The sequence below is a fragment of the Sceloporus occidentalis genome, unplaced genomic scaffold (genome assembly GCF_023333645.1).
Source record: "Sceloporus occidentalis isolate IW3139 unplaced genomic scaffold, rSceOcc1.0.p SCAF_83, whole genome shotgun sequence".
In the NCBI taxonomy this organism is placed as follows: domain Eukaryota; kingdom Metazoa; phylum Chordata; class Lepidosauria; order Squamata; family Phrynosomatidae; genus Sceloporus; species Sceloporus occidentalis.
This window is the reverse complement of record NW_028317063.1, coordinates 87,398-105,257: the sequence shown is the minus strand read 5'-3', so window position 1 is coordinate 105,257 and position 17,860 is coordinate 87,398. Positions and strand designations below refer to the sequence as shown.

Below are 17,860 nucleotides of genomic sequence, written 5' to 3'. Positions count from 1 at the left end.
TGTGTGCCTGATTTTGTCCCTCTGGTTTAGAATGTTTGATACCAGAGAATTTGAATCAAAGCACAAGATTCTTATAATTTTTCTCTTTATTTAGCCTTTTCTCTTCATTATTAAAGCCACTGTAAGATATAGCAACCAACGGTAAATATATTCCCTGGTAAGGAAGTGCTCCTAAAATGCAAACCCTTTTTCTTTTCCTCTGTTCATTAAATTCACGAAGATATTTCACTTTTTTTTTACTACCTCCCCACCCCACTGGCTGATTTTTACATCTTACAAAATGAAAGAGCACCAGATGTCGTTTTTTTGTGAATTAATTCCCGGCTCAGCGTCCTGCTTTCTTTGCACCATGTCCACTACATCGATTGGGTTTTTCCAAAAAGCGCCGAGTACAAAGTCAGAGCCAATTCCTCATCCACCTGCACAAAAAAAAAATTTGAAAGAAACAAAAAGAATGGTTACTTTGTTACTTTGCTGTACCTGAATTGTTTAAGGTATATGCTACTACTTAGTGTCATTCGTGTAATGCAATTTTAAATATAAGACCCTATCATGTAATCGGGAGCGGGTCCGGGGTCCCTGTCAGTCACTGCTATGACACAGAAGGCGGTGTGTCCCCCATGAATGCCGCATTTGCCTGGCATTTCGTTTCTGGGCTGCCCTTGTGGGAGGAATCAGACTCCTCTGTCGATGGATAACAGCATGGCATCTTTGTCCCCAAACAGCCTATATGTCTTTTTCTCCCTTCATGCAGACTGATCCAGCATGCAGGAAATGGATGTGACGTCACTTCCTGCATGCTGGATCCTGGATCAGACAGCATGCAGGTAGGAGATCTGAATCAGTTCATCGGACTAACGCTACGCTCTCCATGCTGCCACCTGGACGTGTTACCCGCAGATAGCAGCTTTTAAAGGGGAGGTCGCAGGGGTCATTCTGGCCCCCTAAAGTGTGACCCCTGGTTATAGCCGTCTTTAAATTGGGCTCTAGGGCATTATCTGAACATTATAATCCGATCTGGGGTGGGTTTTAACATTGAATAAGCTATTAGAACAATGTCTGCGGGGCTTTAAAGTGTATTTGTTTCAAGGGCCGGTGGGACAGACTCCTTCACATATAGAGATTTGGGTGGTTGCTCTCTGTTGGCAACCGGCATGTAACAGAGTCACCGGCAGACCGGCGTGAACATACAAACCACGATGACGATAGGATGTAAAAGACAATATTACCCACCTCAGAGAGTTTCATTTTCATCTTTTCAAACAGCGGAAGGTTCCGCAAAAATGAAAGCGAAACCAACTCCTGCTGCTCTAAGACATTAAATCTCAGTAACTCCGTGTTACTCAGCAAAACGGAATTTGGAAAAATGTATTCTTTGAGCGAAGCCTTTAGCTGAAGCTGATAGCTTTTTATCTGAAGAAGAGACCTCTGTGGTCCCAAAAAGCTTACATAACGTTATATTTTTTTCTCTCCTTGTCCGATAAAACGCACCAACTTCAACTCCATTTTTTTTTTGGCTAATATGGCTATATCCGTTTCCCTTATCTGTTATGTACATAAGTGCAACCTCCATTAATATTGAGATATATATATATAACCCAGATGCCTGGGTTTGAATTCCAGGCCTCAGACGCCTCACCATGGTAATAGCATTGCCTGTGCTTCTATGGGGTCTTCTCTCTCTGTCTCTCTGTCTGATCCCACCGCTGACACCTGCAGATCCACAAAATACACGAGAATTAAAGATTCAAACACAAAACAGTAGCAAAGTATACATATCCTACACGATAAGATATCTGTATAATGTATATATGTGTATAGTATGTATGTATGTATGTACATAAATAGAATGTATGTAGGTATGTATGTGTATAGCATGTATTTATAATGCATGTATGTGTATAGTATGCATGTGTGTGTATATATATATATATATATATATATATATATATATATAAAATGTATATGTGTATAGTATATATATATAATGTATGTATGTGTATTGTATGTATGTATATAAATATAATGTATGTATGTGTATATATATATATAGTATCTGGGTGTGGGTGACCTTCTGTTATTTAAGGCCTCACCTGTCCTCAGTGTCCTGGCGGTGCCGTCAGTCAGTCTGTGACAGGGCGCCAGTACCTGTCAGCCTCCCGTCGGCCGCTCCTCTACCACTGTCAAGGTAACCGGGCCCTTCGCTCAAACCCAGTGACACAAATCCGGTCCAATCAAGAGCGAGCTTCTAGTAAGTGGTCTCTAAAGCCACCAATCCCAGCAAAGAAGGCCGCTCGCGAGCCAACTGCAGCGTTCGGGGCGTGGTTCCGAGGTTTGTTTTGGTAAAGCTATAACGCAGAAAGCTTTGCAAGGCTGTCAGAGACCGGAAGTGATGTCATATGCGGAAGCGAAGCGGCTGATGTGGTCCATGTGGGAGACATGGAAGGGTGAGATTGAAAACTTGTGAAGTCTGTTTAGTAGTATAATTACCCATAATTTAATAATTGTTAATATTTATATGCCATCATATATTAGAGGATATAAGGTTATTTATAAATAATATTGTATACGTGTTACTGCTTCTGTCATAAGCAAACTAGATGTTATAGGGACACATGGGAAAAAAAACAAGTTATTCGGTTCAGCTGTAGGTTAGACTGAAGTACAGTGTCTGTTAAATTAGCATAAATGCCATATTTTAAAAAACATGTAATTTATTTGAGGTTGTTTTTCTTGCCAAATATAAAGCAACTATTTTCACACTATCATGATCTGATAAAATATAAATACAATAGTAATCATTCCTGATAATTGTGTCTAGATTGTAAGCTGTTGTGAACTGAGCCCTCTTTTTGTCGGTTCCGAGAACACGGGAGTGAATGTATCCAGTGGATGAAATATAAAATCCGGGTGATATTGCGGGACTCGCTGGCTTTCTAAATGTCTCTGTTTAATGTGTTTAATTTGTAATAAATGATTTGTGTATTCGCAGGGCCCCTTCAGTGCAGACCTTCTCGCTGTTTGATCTGGGTTTAGAAAGTCCGGTGCTCTCAGGGCTTTCACTGTATAGCAGTAATGGAAGGATGGAGATCCAGGATGACCTCAAACCTTCAGGTGCTGCCTGATAATATAATGAACACACAGTTAGGGACAGTATTATGATATAGTCCTTGGCTACAAGTATATAATAAGTAATACTTTCCTTTGGTTCATAAATAGTGTGTTACCCGCTTTATGGTGTATGGAGTAACTTTGATGGGAATCCTTGTAATGTGAATTTAATATACCACCTCGTAAATCCAGGATCAGAGGGTTTTAATGCAATTCAGCTGATGTAAGGTCGGCAACGTTTGTAATTAGTCTCTAGGTAGATGCTTACGATTCTACTGTGTAAAATTCTATACAAAGTCTTCATCATTGATGCTGAACTCTTCCTTTTCCTCCCTAGAAATCAAACTCGGGGAAACTAAAGTTCTGGAGATTTCAGACCGTTTGAGTTGTTCTGCGTGCCAGTGTGCATTTGCCAGCAGAGAGGAGCAGGTAAGCTTTGTGTACAGCAGATATTTTAGTAGGAACACAGAGTCTTGGTAGTTTGAGGGTTAATCCAACCTCCCTAAGAATCTTAAAAACAGTTATGTGCACCACAATTATATACATTTCTTGACTCAAACTGCTTAAGGTCTCCCTACCTTTCTCCCTGTAGTCTAACATTTTCTGACTTTAACATGTTTCAGAAAGAGCACTACACTCTGGACTGGCATAGATTTAACCTGAAACGTAGGATTAAAGGTGCAGTCCCGCTGAGTGCTGAGGATTTCCAGGAGAAGACACGTGCTGGTAAGTGGTGTGTCTCAGCCTGTGACTTTTCTTCCACAAGAAACACCTTAAGGACTAGATCTAGATTAAAGAGAGCTTTTTCTTTTTTTTTCCAGGAGATGTTTCCAGTATCTCTGGCTCAGATTCAGAGAGCTCTGATGATGACAATGGTGGTGGGTTGGATGTGTCCCCAGGGCCAGATGCAGATCCAGACCCCATTCCTGGACCCTCTAGGCGTTCTCAGAGATGCTTTTTCAGGAACGGTCACAAACAGCTCCTCTCTGTGTACCACTGTGTGTTAGGGCAATCCAAGGTAAGCAGCAGTAACCTTACAAATACCTCTGGCCTGTGGCGCACTCAAGGATGGCTTGCCTTTTACATTTCGGGCTCAGTGCACAGCAATGTAAATCTCATGTATTGTATTCCTAACTACAGCATCCTTGTCTGGGGATCTGTAGAGCAGTACCGCCATCCTCTCATATGGGTGAGGTCCTATCTGTGTCATTTTATCCTCTTAGGCAACAAGTATTATTTTTTAGTAGACACCCCATCATTAAGGAGTATACGTTCTTCTGGATCACTGTCAATCTGATAAACTGTTGCAGGACTCGGATCTCGAGCCGGAGCAGCTTTTAAGCTGTGTGAAGTCCATGCAGGAACAACCGCTTGTGGTGATACTCATGGCTGGGGGAGGACACTTTGCCGGGGCCGTATACAAAGGGTAAGAATAATAAGTGATCACGTAAGAGCAAAGGTTTGCTGTTCACAAACCCTGTTATTAATGTTCTCTTTTCACCCTCCTCTCACCTGCAACTGCAGAAAAGAGGTGTTCAAACACAAGACCTTCCATCGGTATACCGTGCGCGCTAAGAGAGGGACCTCGCAGGCTGTACACGATGCCCAGAACCGCAGCCACATGCCCAAGTCAGCCGGGGCTGCCCTTCGGAGATATAACCAGGCGGCTCTAATCACGGTGAGGATTGCAGGGAAAAATGCTCTTTAAATCTTTATCTGCCTCTCACCATGGAAAAAGCACTCTGCTGCTACCAGTCTCATCACGGTTCCTCTGTGTACGGCGGTGCTTTGCGATCCCTGTGACATGTAGCGTGTTTCCTTGTCACACAGGACATCACGCAGCTACTGCAGAGCTGGGCAGCGGAAGTGAATGAGGCGTGCTGCATATTGGTTCGTGCCCCCCGCTCCGACAGGACCCTCTTTCTCGGACGCAACTCCCCCATCTCCAGGAAAGATCCACGCGTGCACAGCGTGCCCTTTGTGACCCGAAGAGCCACTTTCCGAGAGGTGCAGCGAGTACATGCGCAGCTCTTCACGCTGCAGGTCTATGGTGAGGCTCGGGTCAAATAAGCAATAAAACCTAAAAACAGTCAAACTAAACAATTCAGCTAATTTAAAAGGAAAATGCAAAATACGCGAGGTTTCAATAAATAAACATCATTCACCTAATGCAAATAATTGTCGGTAAACCTGTGCTTTTCGGCAGTCTGGCAGTCAATTTATGCAAGTACTGTGTTCCCGAAAGTGTATTTTAGACAATCAGAAATAACACATTCCTTGTTTAGCACAATTTAGTTATTTATTTTTCTAGGTTCCTGTTCCTTTTGCACTTGATAATTTTGTTACATGAGGGGACAGGAGTCATTTCCCCCAGAACGGCTCTAAAAGATACCATTTCTTGTATTAATATATGGAAATATATTTAATATGTCTATTTTAGTGATTCTATTAAAAATTTATATATTTTTTTCTTTTAGAAAAAGACATTCCGGTGTCGCTTGTCTCAGGGCCAAGAATAAAAGTTACCAAACCAAGAAAACCAGTCCGGACAGAGACCAAGGAAGAAAGAACGGGTAATTTATATAAATGTATAGAATAACAGGATGTTTTGGGCTGTTCTCATTCTTTCTCTAATTTTCATTGCTGCAAGATGAGAGGGGCTCTTAGTGTTGCCCAAACTTGTCGTCTTCTGCACCTTATATCCATCATTAAACCCTATTCTCTCATTTAATGTATCGATGCCCCCAGTGTGTTATTTTACAGGAACCCCTGACCTTGAATTTATTTCCCCCCCCACAGATAGTCCGGATTTATCTGAAGAAGAGGAACCTATAACAGAACATCTTATAGCAGAAGAGCTGACGCTCAGCACACTGGATCTTCGAGAATATGAACTGCAGCCCAAGCGAAAAAGGAAAAAGAAGAAGAAAAAAGATGCAGAAATAACTGAATCGGGTAAAGCTGCTCTGAATATTCCTGACGTATCATGCGCTGCAAAGTTATGGCTGTGATCCCGTTATTATACCCTAGAATTGCAGCTTTTTTTAATGTCAAACAGAAGTCTCTCTGGTTTAATCTCTTAAATGGGACTATTTTTTATTAGTACACATTTGTAAAAATTATGCATTTTTTTTCAGCTTTTGCCCCATAATATGTTTTCAGGCAGCTGCATATCAGCCATTTGTTCCCTGAGTCCAGTCTACTAGACAAACTTAGACTCCCTGACTCATAGAAACGATAGAATGGCTCTGTATTAATTACCCATCTGGATACTCAATTAATGTTGTCACATCTTGACAACAATGGCAGCCTCCAGGTCTGCATATAAAGGGACTTTATGGGGGAGGGGGGGGGTGAGATTTTACCGTGCGGCTACATTGTGTTTTAGCAGTGACTTTCCTTCTAAAAAAGGCAGTTGTTTTGCTTTAGAAAACCTTAAACCGCAGCATTCGGACCAAGAAAAGGGGCTTCAGGAAATGGTGGCATGTGATGACCTCTCTGCTCTGGAAGGTGAGCTAAGGTCCTGTTTATTTAAGCTTCTTACCCTTCGTGATAAAGGGAGTATAGAAGCAAGTAATTTGCCCCTCTGGGACATGTTGTAATTATATAAAGTAACAATCTTGGCCAAAGAAATGACACAACGGTTTTGTTTGTTTTCTTTTAATTAAAAGTTTCTACAGTCAAAATAAAGTAAACACGGCTTGGGTGTCCATTTAACCAAATAAAACACGGGAGATGAGTTCAGCTACAGCGAGTTTACTCGCGTTTTAAAGAACGGAGACGCTGAGCGCTGTGTTGCCTTGTAGGCGATGAGGTGGGCCGAGCTCGTAACGCCTTGTTCACCTGCTGCAAGACGGGGGATTCAGAGACGGCCAAGCAGATCCTCCAAGATCTCCCCTCGAGTACTTCACAGACATCGGCAGCAAAGCCAGCCGTCGGGGCGCTCGGTAATCTGATGAATGAACGTCTGCCCATTGAGGGACGTACCCTGCTACACGTGGCGGCGTCGGCGGGACACGGAGAGGTGGCGTGTCTGTTAATGGATGCCGGCTGGGATCCTGCACTCAGGTACCGAGTCCTACTCAAAACTACTTTAGATCATGTTAAGAGTTTGCAAGTGGGTCGAAAAATCAAGAAAATATTGCAGAAGTCAACAGATGACATTACTGATTACTTTATCTGCTTAATAGAAGAAGGAAGATTGAATTAAATACGGCAAACATTTTATTTATGAAGAATAACACTCCTATTATTCATGGTTTCTGCGATGCAGTTTTTATGCTTCTGGTACCTAAAGGCTCTGTTGCATATCGTGTTTATCGCTCGCCTTCCAGGGACTCTGCCGGACGAACTCCTTATTCCCTGTGCGCTGACAAAGTAACGAGGAGCCGCTTACGCAAATATCGGGAAGACAATCCAGAGAGATATAACTACAGCAAAAGCCAGGTGAGCAGCGAGAGACTTGGGCAATGATAGCTCCAAGCCATTTTTTGGGGGGGATTCTCGTGACCCTTTTTATATCGTGTAACCGATCTTAGATCCCTGAACCGATTTCGGAGGAAGCAGAGACTCAGAGGGCCAAAAAGAAGCAAGCTCAGAGGGCACAGAAGAAGCAGCGGGAAAAGGAGGAGAAGGAAGAGCGGAAGAGGAGAGAGGAAGAAGAAGCTGAAAAGAAGAGGTTTGCAGCCCTGAGCGACCGTGAAAAGGTGAGAAAAACACAAACCCAGCCGGTTCTGTCCAAAACCCATTCGCGATTGGTGCAGGATCCAGAAACATTGGTTTGTGGGAGTAACGGTTATCGTGCACCCAAGACCTAACTCGATTATAGGGGAAGATTCCAAATGATCTGCTTTACGTAGTTCCATACATTGCTTTCTTAGTTACTATGTAGGATGTTCATGAAGTGGAACCCACAAGGTCCTTTAAAAATGCTTTTAATTAAACCAGTGTCTAGTATTTCCATTCTGTACCATTATTTTTCCCGCAGAGAGCGATGGCCGCAGAACGCAGATTGGCTGCCCAGCTCAACACCACCAAAGCGATGGAGATCCAGGGCAGGTAATTAGTTTACCGCTCCAGCCCATTTGGGCCCCAAAAACCACAGTCAGGTTTTCAGCGGTACTCACGAAAGAATATGTAACTTAACACAATTCTAACAGTCAGGTTCCCTGGGAGCCAACCTGTCTCCAAGCAGGACAATAAGAAATAGCAAGTAGCTGGGGGTCAGGAGGAAAGCTTTTCTCTTGGAAACCGTGTTACCCTGCTGCCTGAATAACCACGTATATAAAACTTCATGGGCTGCGTGATTTATGTTAAATTTCTGTTTGTGTGTTTTTTTTGTACAGATGCTGTTGGCTGTGTGGAGAGTCCCTTTTAGGAAAAGTACCCTTCGGGTATCTAGACTTTTCCTTCTGCTCCACTCGTTGTTTGCAGGAGCATCGAAGGAGCAGCGCAGCCAAGTGATCCGAGAACAGAACCCCGGAGATCGCGGCATACAAGGGTTTCAGCAAGACGTGTGTGAATAGGAATTGGGTATAAGATCAAAAGGTACTCAACAGATGGGACGAGACAAGCGTCCATGGTGCTGACCTCTTTGGACCTGCATCCACCCTCTCTGTATTACCCGGCCGGGAAGCCGAATCCAGGCGCTGCTTGAATTTAAATCGTTGGGTTTCTGTGGTCGGACGTTCTGAGACACCAATTAGGAAAATGTCGCCTTTCCTAAATCTCACACTTTACGGTTCTGTACACTAAGTGAACCCGCGCGGAAGCCGATTAGGACTAGTATTGCTAATACTGTTGAGCGTCCAAAGTCTTTGCAGAAATCTTTAATCGTGAAAAATTTAGTTTTCTTTAGGGCATACTTAATTGTCATGTGACACAAAAGCAGGCATGGATGGGCTACTGCCATATAAATATAAAAAGTTTTTTAATTTGATTAAACCTTCAGCAGACCAAGAATAAAATGAAAGCTATGCCAAGGCTGTGAAACAAAATGTTTTATCGATGTGGAACAGGAGTGTAACCGTCTGAAATAATTATTAAAAAATTGGAGGCGATTCTGCTGGCAGTTAACCTAATATACTGAATGTCACTTAAAATTATAAACCTATGGAATCCTTTTAGTTGAGTTATTTTTTTACTACGTTCTACTTTAAATTGAGGCAGATGTGCTTAGAAGGCAAAATAGCTTTGCTGAAGAAGCTCAATTAAGACGAGTGGATTGTCCAAAGGTCCCTTTCCATGCGCAGCGTCACGTCAGACGGCTTGTGATGTTCCATTAAGTATGGGCCGATCTATAAGAAACGCTCTAAACCCAGAGGGGGCGCTTTCCAGTTCCAGCACAGTGACGTTGTTATAATCCTTGGTACTCAAGATGCTTCCCGGAACATACAGCGTGACCTGTGGCCCTCGGGCTGGCCAGTACCGGCCAACGTTAAAGCCATTAATCCACACCTGACCCTGTGAAATAATAACGATAATGAACACATAATAAGTGGACACAGAAACACGTTTCTTGATTACGTTTGAGAACCGCCGCTGTAGGTAGAACATGTATTTTGTTTGTATAGATCAAAAACGTTAAGAAAAACGCCGCAATTAGGTGCATCCATTGGATGTTTGGGTTGGTTTGTGACACTTAGAGCTCTATAGATCAGAGTAACGTCAGTCTGCCCTATGGAGAAATGTAAGTTATATACATTAATTGTGCGGCGTGATGGAGCTCGTCCCATGCATAGATACATGTCCGTGTGTATGTAAAAGGGTGATATAGAAATGCAGGATCGGAGTCCTACCTTTCTCCAATTGGTCAGTTTTAGAAAAGTGTCTCCTCGAGCGGCCGTTTGGAATGTGCCCATGTAGAACGCGGGTCCTCTGTTGCTTTCTGTCTTCGGACCCCTTAAAATGTAGTTTTCCCCACCGTGTGGCCAGCCTTCTGCGATTGGGCCGTCGATATTCAAAGGATAAACCACCCAGTCTTTGAGAAGGTCTCCTGCGAGGGTCAAATTGGACACCAAACCCTGTAGAATAAATGAGTACAGAGCCAAACATTCAAAATGGCATGTTTTCAGACCAAACCAAAGAATTATGGTATCTAGTATTCTAGAAGATCCACATCAAATATGCATTACCGGTGAGGCGTAGACATTGTGGACTTTGGTTTTTTTTATTTATATATCGCCGTCATGATCCACAGAACCATGTAATGTATAAACAGGACATCCGTAGTGCATCACATATCGATTTGGAGTTACAGAAACAGAAGGTGAGGAGGGCCCTGCTCGTAGGAGCTTACAATCTAGAAAGCTCATGCTTAATATATGCGTTCACTTATTATGTCCTCCTTAGAGTACAGCTGTAGAGTCAATAAATATATACAAACAGATACAAATGCTCCATCCGAGTGACCTACCTTGAAGTCACTGAGGTACGAACCAAAGTTGATTCTCCCCATGTTTTCCACCAGAACGTCCAGCCATTCACCGGCGCTGCCCGTAACGTTGATTGTTCTTATGTGATCCCTTTCCAGAACCCCAGCAAAGCTCTGCGGCGGAGGGTAGAGAGGAATACGCCGCACATTACTGGTTGGCTTATTTCATGTAATCAACGCAATTATAAAAAAGGGAGAAAATAAGGAAAATGGGTGTTATCCAGCAGTATTTATTTTGACAGCCAATTCCATCCACACCGATCAATATTGAGCCAGACCATACAATTTATTGAACCCTTTTGGTAGTATTAGGTATATAAGAAATCACACAAGAACAAATATAGTCCCAGAACGAGACTGCCGGAGTTGGTGACGGCACTTGAGAAAAGCAGGTCTTATTTATGAAGTCTTAAGTTATTATGTAGCGCTCGGGGGGGGGGACAGGTATAAATGCAACAAATTGGTAACATTATTACATTCTGGGAATAGAAGAGAATGTCCCCAAAGTGGCCATCCTGATGTGGGATCTGTAGATGGAAAACCAGATTATTGCCCTAAATAAAGAGTGGCAGTTTTTGTTTTCCTTACCCCATCAATTGTAACGTAAGCCCGATCGTGGACGCCATTAAAAGGATCTGTAAGGCTGGTGATGTCTGGTGTATCCCAGGGCAAACGTGTCCGGTACAGCATGAATCCAAAATACTGAAAGAGAAAGGGGTTAAACAGAAAGACAATGGACACCAATAAAGCAATTAAGACCGGGGGGATACCTGTTTGGCGTCCTCGAAGGTGATGGGGTACTGAGTGACCGTTGGGCATCCAGGAGAGAAGATATCCAAAAAGTCTGCAAGGTTCCCAACCTAAATAACAGAATATCATTGGACGCAGGGCTAAAACTACTCTATAAGCATCTAACGAATTGTCACGAGCCCCATAGAGGTCACTGGGGACCAATCTCAGGAACTCGAGAACTTGAACCACTCATTGTACAGCGCTACGGAATTTGATGGCGCTATATAAAACAAATAATAATAATAATTAAGTTACAGTGAGCTGGACATGTCATGGAATCTGTTAACTATTTATAAATGGGCCGCACTGGCCCCTCAAACTGTTTAGCAAACTCCTAGGTGTTTCCAGGTCAACTCATCCCTGAGATCCATGAACCCATGTAACTTGTTTTGGAACAAAGATCTCACCTTCTGCAACTTGACGACACCGTAGTCATATTTTGGAGATGGTGGAGGGAAAGGTCCTAGTGGAACGGAAAGAAACTATATAAAATAAAACAGAGTTTAGTTAGAAATGATCTAATTTCACACAGATGGGGAGATTTTTAGCACATGGTTAAACCATTGAGTCCTAATCGGTTGTTAAAAAAGCAACAATTCGTAAGAAACAGCCATTAATACTCATTATCCACCTTGCTAATCACGGCACGTATTGCTAGTAGTTTTTCAGTGGGGTCACCAGCCTCGGTTAGGGGGGCATCATAGTCATAGCTTGTTGTAATTGGCAGGTATTTTTTCTTGAAGTCGGCTCCTGGAAATAAAATGGGTACCGATTGCATGTATTTATCATGAGAAATGCTCCGTGCTCTTTAAGTTAATTAAATATTTTATCATTTAAATATGCTGCTTCACATACTTCTGTAAGATTCGTACCGCAATCCCCCGGTCTCGAGTTCATATTCCCCAAGTGCAGGAATATGCACATGCGCCGTGGCGCTGCCAGTTTGAGTGACAGTCTACCTCCCAAGCTCCGCCCCCAGCGCCCCGTTCCGCCGACGGTAGAAGTTGGGAGGAATGCATTTAGTTTTAAAGCTTCATGTAGTGACCCCCACCCCATCTCGCTTACCATTCCAGTAGCCAAAGTTTGTGCCTCCTTCAAACATGTACCTGGAAGTAGAGAGAGAAGAAACCATAGCGCCATCATATTCCACAGCGCTGTACAATGGGTGATTTCTATACAATGCTTAAACTGGAGGGATTTAGGATTTAGTTGTACCAAATCTCTTTATGTTTTATTCATACGTATAGCTTGGTAAATGAGCGCACCTGGCTGGCACATTGTATGGACAGAATTCTAACATTGTGTATGGGTCAAAGAGAAGACATGTCACTATCAATGTACAGCTTGCTTCTACTCCTATTATAAAAGGATGCATGTTAATTTAGATGATAAAAATATTAGTTTTTTTAAATATTAGAATTTTATGTAATTATAACCTTAAAATAAAGTTTTAAACACTTTACTGCCCCCCCCTATAATAAGTGCTACCATTGATACAGTTCGCTAAATATTGTTACCATTGGTTCTTTGTTAACATCACTATTTTATATCCTAATTCTACCCCTACTGTACAGCACTCACATATTGACGCTGGCCCCCATCTCCAAAATGTCCTGCAGACCCCGGCTGACCACCTGTGCGCTGCTTGAAGAATGATTCTGCCCCCAGTAATCCAGCCAGCCAGTGTAATACTCGGAGTTCACCTGGAAGAGATTGGCTAATAGTAGCTGGGAGCAAGGACAACCACGCATAGTGCCACGTTTTCACACAACATCTACACATTTATTCATACAACAGAAGGCTGTATGAATTTATTTATGAATGATGAGGAAACCTCGCACCAGTGGTCCAGTGGGTTGAAATCTGCGCAGAAGCTCGAAGGATTTTGTTGCGTTGTCCGCTAGAAAAAGAAAACATTTATTTAATACTAAAGTATATATTAACTTATCTGCTGTGTTTTGAGTAAATACTTTATAATGGTTTTTGAGTACACACATTTATAGTAACATTACAACTTCTTGATTCCTGCACCAGTGACGAGTTATGGGTTTAGTATATTATATATATATATATTGTATTTGGCAATACTGCTCTAAGGACTGGAGTATTTTTCAGATGTAAGGAGATATTTTTCAGCTTTAACAGACTCAGCTGTAACCCCTAAAGAAGAGCCGCTGCTTACCAGGTCCGAAATCTACGGTGGCGTGTATACCCTGCAGGGTCCCGCACTTCAGTTCATTGTGCGTATTGCCGTCAGTGGTGAAAAGCACAACTTCGTCCCCTAGGTAGAGGCGGAAGATCTTGTGGAGATGCCGCATGTAGTCGTAATCACAGGCCGGGAAACTGCCGTACTCATTCTCCACCTGTCGGGATAAACGGAAGCTGCAGTTTCTAAGTGACCCCAAACTTTTGACCCGTTCGGTATGTACGCCCATTTCCAGCGACAATGGTTTTATACTCAGATTATATCGTATTCACTAATATCACCCGTGGGACGGGCTGGGAGAACACGGGTTGGGGCTCACGTTGACAATCCAGACCAAGACCACTAGGATCACGTCCATGCGGTCAGCATCTCCTGATGCAAAGATCCAACATCACAATGATGCCCAAACCTGGGCATGATGTCATACACCTCTGCGTGTCCTGGAGTTGGGAGCCAAAGACTGCTAGCCGACATACAGGGTCCCCAATACACTGCTTTACTCTTCTCAGGGGATCCAAAGAGATGCGATGCGCTCTACCCTTCCCTATAGAGAAACATAGAATTCTGCCGCATGAAAAAAGGTTTTATAGTAAAGAAGACGCAGGGACGGTCACCTGGACGCTAATTATGTTTCCTCCGTTGTTATACAGTCGCTGGCGCAGTTTTGGAAGCAGAACAGACATCCAGGAGTCAACAGCATTCAGGTAGTCTGTAAATGGGAGTCAAATAATAATCACGTCTGAATACTCATTTGGTAATAACTGGCATTATACGATGTGAGGAACATACACGGCTCTGCGGATTCGATCGCATGGGAAGTGTTATGATGGAGAAAGAGCCAATATCTGTTGCGTCGACTAAGTATTGTCATTCATTTTTGACTGTTCCACTGCTAGGCTGCTCATCTTAGAGGGAATATTGGTTAAAATGCCTACACACGATGAACATAAAACAATTTAAATGCAAATAGTCATTAAAAAGATGTCTTAAACTTTGAAATACGTGATGTCTGGCTTTGATCTGTGGTCCAAGAATACCCACAATCCAATGGGAAATACCTATTTATAACAGCGCTACAGAATTTGATGGCGCTACATGAAACAATAAATAAGAAGCACTTTGCTGATCTCCAATCCCTGTGATGTAGGCAGCCATTTTTCCTCTGTAAGCCCCGCCCCCTCTCCTCTCACTGATCACTGATCAGCTGTAGACAGATCCTGTTGCTTATATCGTTACATTGATAATGTGAATGTTGCTGGTTACCTGGGTCCGCGCTGCGCAGAGCTATGTCTTTCTTATTCAGTAGCCAGGCTGGAAGACCCCCCTAGAAGGCAATAAAAAACATTATTAACATTATTAGATTATTTTAGCACTGTTTTTTTTATAAATGATGTCATTCCTTACTGCTTCAGTAAGCAATGTTTCTTACAAAGGTGCAGTTTGGATCATCATTTGGATATTAGCCAACTGGCCCCTGGCTGCCCTGATGCAAAAATTTGCACTATGCACATTTCTGATTTTCCATTAACCCAACTGGATCATTTCTGGGCTCCTTTGCTGGCCTCTCAGCAGCTTTTATCTATTAGATGTCAACGTGCCCTGACCCGATTCCAAAATCTGCTTGCCATGGTTTTGGAACCCATCATACCTGTCTTTTAGTGAGGCTGTCTTCTGGGGCTGAAAGTTATTATACCAGCTGGATAAATCCTACAATCGTCGATCAGCTTAGTTGCTCAGCCTTTGATTTGTTAAATTAGATGTTTAGCCCTAAAACTAAGCTTGAAGGTGACACATTTCAGGTGAATTTACCGCTTTTGACATTTTATTCCATTCCATAGAAAGTACCCAATATATTATCTTTACTAAGATTGTGATATTTCTCACCATATCCCATTCTGAGCAGATATAAGGTCCAGGTCTTATGATAACCAGAAGGCCAAGTTCATTGGTCAGGTCCAGAAAACGTTCTAGATCACGGTCTCCTTGGAAACCGTACAACCCAGGTTGCGGCTCGTGGTAATTCCATGGGACATATCTGTTAACGAACGGGCGGAATCTAGTCAACAGTACATTGAAAGACGCAGAAGAAACAGGTCTTAGACAACCACAGATGTCCATCAAAGCATCTTCTGCCGGGAAGTGACAGCATACGTGCGCACATTGCTCAGGAGAACATTTGTCATGATGTCATCCACTCTAACTAAGGGTACGCAAGGCTGGGTTACATTGTAACAGGATAAACCAGAGCCTGGAGTTAATATCTGATGGACTTTTGGAGCATGTGATGAAGACACGATGGTTGCTAATGTGTAGCTAAGTGAAGAATATACAGGGGATACTTAATAGCAATATTTCCTACAAAACGTAATTTCTGGAACTAAAGCGCTATCGAATAATAAAGATAAAAAAATTAAAAAATTCTGGTGCTAAATATTCATAGCGGTGTCGTTGCAGGAAAACGAATGGGGAAAGCATGAATGAGAGGTATTAAAAAAGACGTAAAGGGATTCCAAATCCTCTGCCCCTCTTTAACCCTTTAGTATCTGGTCTGCTATAAAGATCATATTGTCAGAACAGCCATTGGTCTTGTTGTTGAGGTGGGGACAGTACGCAGTTCAGTACTTACACTTGGATAGCGTTCAGTCCCGTCATGTACATCTTCAGGAGCCGGTCTCGCCAGTAGGCAGCCGGTATTCGGAAGTAATGGACGCTGCCAGAAATGTAACGGAAACACGTGCCGTCCTTCTTGAAACAGTTACGGTCATAATCGATGGCGAAGGACGGATCTGCCCAGGCCTGCGAGCGACGGGAAGAAAGATAACGTCTTACCGAGCCGAAAGCGTGAACATAATTATAGAATCTACCATAATGATTTCACGCAGACAGGTACCCATTTATTAGTAATAGTATCAATAACGATTAAATTATATATATATATATCAGAGGCTAGTTACACCAATACAAAAAAAACATAAAAACAAAAAACTTCCTCAAAATTGAGTTATTTATATAGAACATTTGTTTCTCCTGTTAACCGCTGAATGCAACATGCGCGGTGTGGCATCTACAGCCAAGTCCACAGTTGTTACAGCATTAAAGGGATTAATAATGTAACCTCTGAGATTTAAATGTATTTGGACTACAAATCACATTATGCTCAGTCATTGTAGTCAACTGCAACCAGAGGTTTACAGATGGGGGGCCCCCGGAGCCCAGTGAGGAAGGGACCACAGATCTCTGCTGCAGCAGACATCACCCCTAGGCCCTCGGTTGCTGATTGGTCAGACACTTGAACTGAGTGGGGGGTTCAGAAAAAGAATTATGGGGTTTTATTTACCCCGTTTAATTTATAAAGCAAAGTTTCTTGCTGTTTCTATACACATTATCGGGGCTTTTAGGGCTGCAGAACCCTGCGATCCCCTCATACCCAGCAAACATCCTGCACTCCTAGAAAAGAGGGGCATCAAGGGAGGAAAGAGGTGCATCAGGGGAGAAATGAGGGACACTGAAGGGGGAAAGAAGGGCATCAGGGGAGGAGAGAGGGGCATCAGAGGAGAAATGAGGGGCACTGAAGGGGGAAAGAAGGGCATCAGGGGAGGAGAGAGGGGCATCAGGGGAGAAATGAGGGACACTGGAGGAGGAAAGAAAAGCACAGGAATTTGAGGCCAATAGAGGGACTGTCCCTTCAAAAGAGTGTCACATGGGAGGCATGGTATACATCAAATACTACTACTAGTAGTTTATGAATGAACATATCAGTTACTATGTAGCCACTTACCCGAGGGCACAGACTGCCCATCAGCAGAAGACACAGAAGTCTCCCTCCCATGGGTGCAGCACATTAATGCCAGTGATGTTTACTGGGTTCTGGATACCGATCCCTGATGTGATCGCTCGGTGTCCCGCTCACTTCGTGTTCATTGTATTCTCTTTGATGCCCTCAGTAACTCTTTTCTCCCCTTAGGTTCTTCCCCTCAGCAGATGAGATCACGTGACTCTCCAGCCACAAGTCACGGGGTCCTGAGTCCTGAGTCAGTGTATACTGTATACAGCTGCAGAAAAGGTTTCTAGGGGGTGTCACTGGGGGCAGATCGCAGACACAATGGGCACGGCTGGGGTAATAAGGCTGGGAGCACAAACAGCAATTTGCTGAGCCAGAGGTTCCACCAACTCTAAAGGTAGCTCGTTCATTGTGGGCAGAGTTGTGACATCACGTGGTCCTATCTCTTTAACTTGGTGCCTGCTGATGTGACACTACATAAAAGAGATAGGGCACATCTCTCTGGCACTTAAAGGGTTAAACGCTTATTTTATTTAGG

General features: G+C 43.0%; 2 protein-coding genes across 2 annotated transcripts; one reads left to right on the top strand and one right to left on the bottom strand.

Annotated features, from left to right (window-relative positions):
- The first annotated feature begins 821 nt into the window (after positions 1–821).
- On the top strand, positions 822–8,574 carry LOC149285146 (tRNA endonuclease ANKZF1-like). The gene is made up of 15 exons (XM_089495703.1): positions 822–827; positions 2,104–2,332; positions 3,449–3,540; positions 3,735–3,837; positions 3,933–4,129; positions 4,422–4,537; positions 4,636–4,789; positions 4,942–5,161; positions 5,911–6,066; positions 6,541–6,621; positions 6,918–7,179; positions 7,446–7,557; positions 7,650–7,817; positions 8,099–8,169; positions 8,457–8,574. Exons 1-15 carry the CDS (start codon positions 822–824, stop codon positions 8,572–8,574), a joined length of 2,085 nt encoding a protein of 694 aa, XP_089351829.1.
- A 795-nt stretch (positions 8,575–9,369) lies between these two features.
- LOC149285145 (beta-galactosidase-like) lies at positions 9,370–17,370 on the bottom strand. The gene is made up of 16 exons (XM_089495702.1): positions 17,320–17,370; positions 16,168–16,337; positions 15,426–15,576; positions 14,805–14,865; positions 14,156–14,250; positions 13,518–13,698; positions 13,177–13,235; positions 12,917–13,038; positions 12,401–12,441; positions 11,967–12,085; positions 11,743–11,817; positions 11,314–11,403; positions 11,132–11,245; positions 10,526–10,657; positions 9,909–10,133; positions 9,370–9,573 (listed from the first exon to the last, which is right to left on the bottom strand). Exons 1-16 carry the CDS (start codon positions 17,368–17,370, stop codon positions 9,370–9,372), a joined length of 1,890 nt encoding a protein of 629 aa, XP_089351828.1.
- Positions 17,371–17,860: the final 490 nt, after the last annotated feature.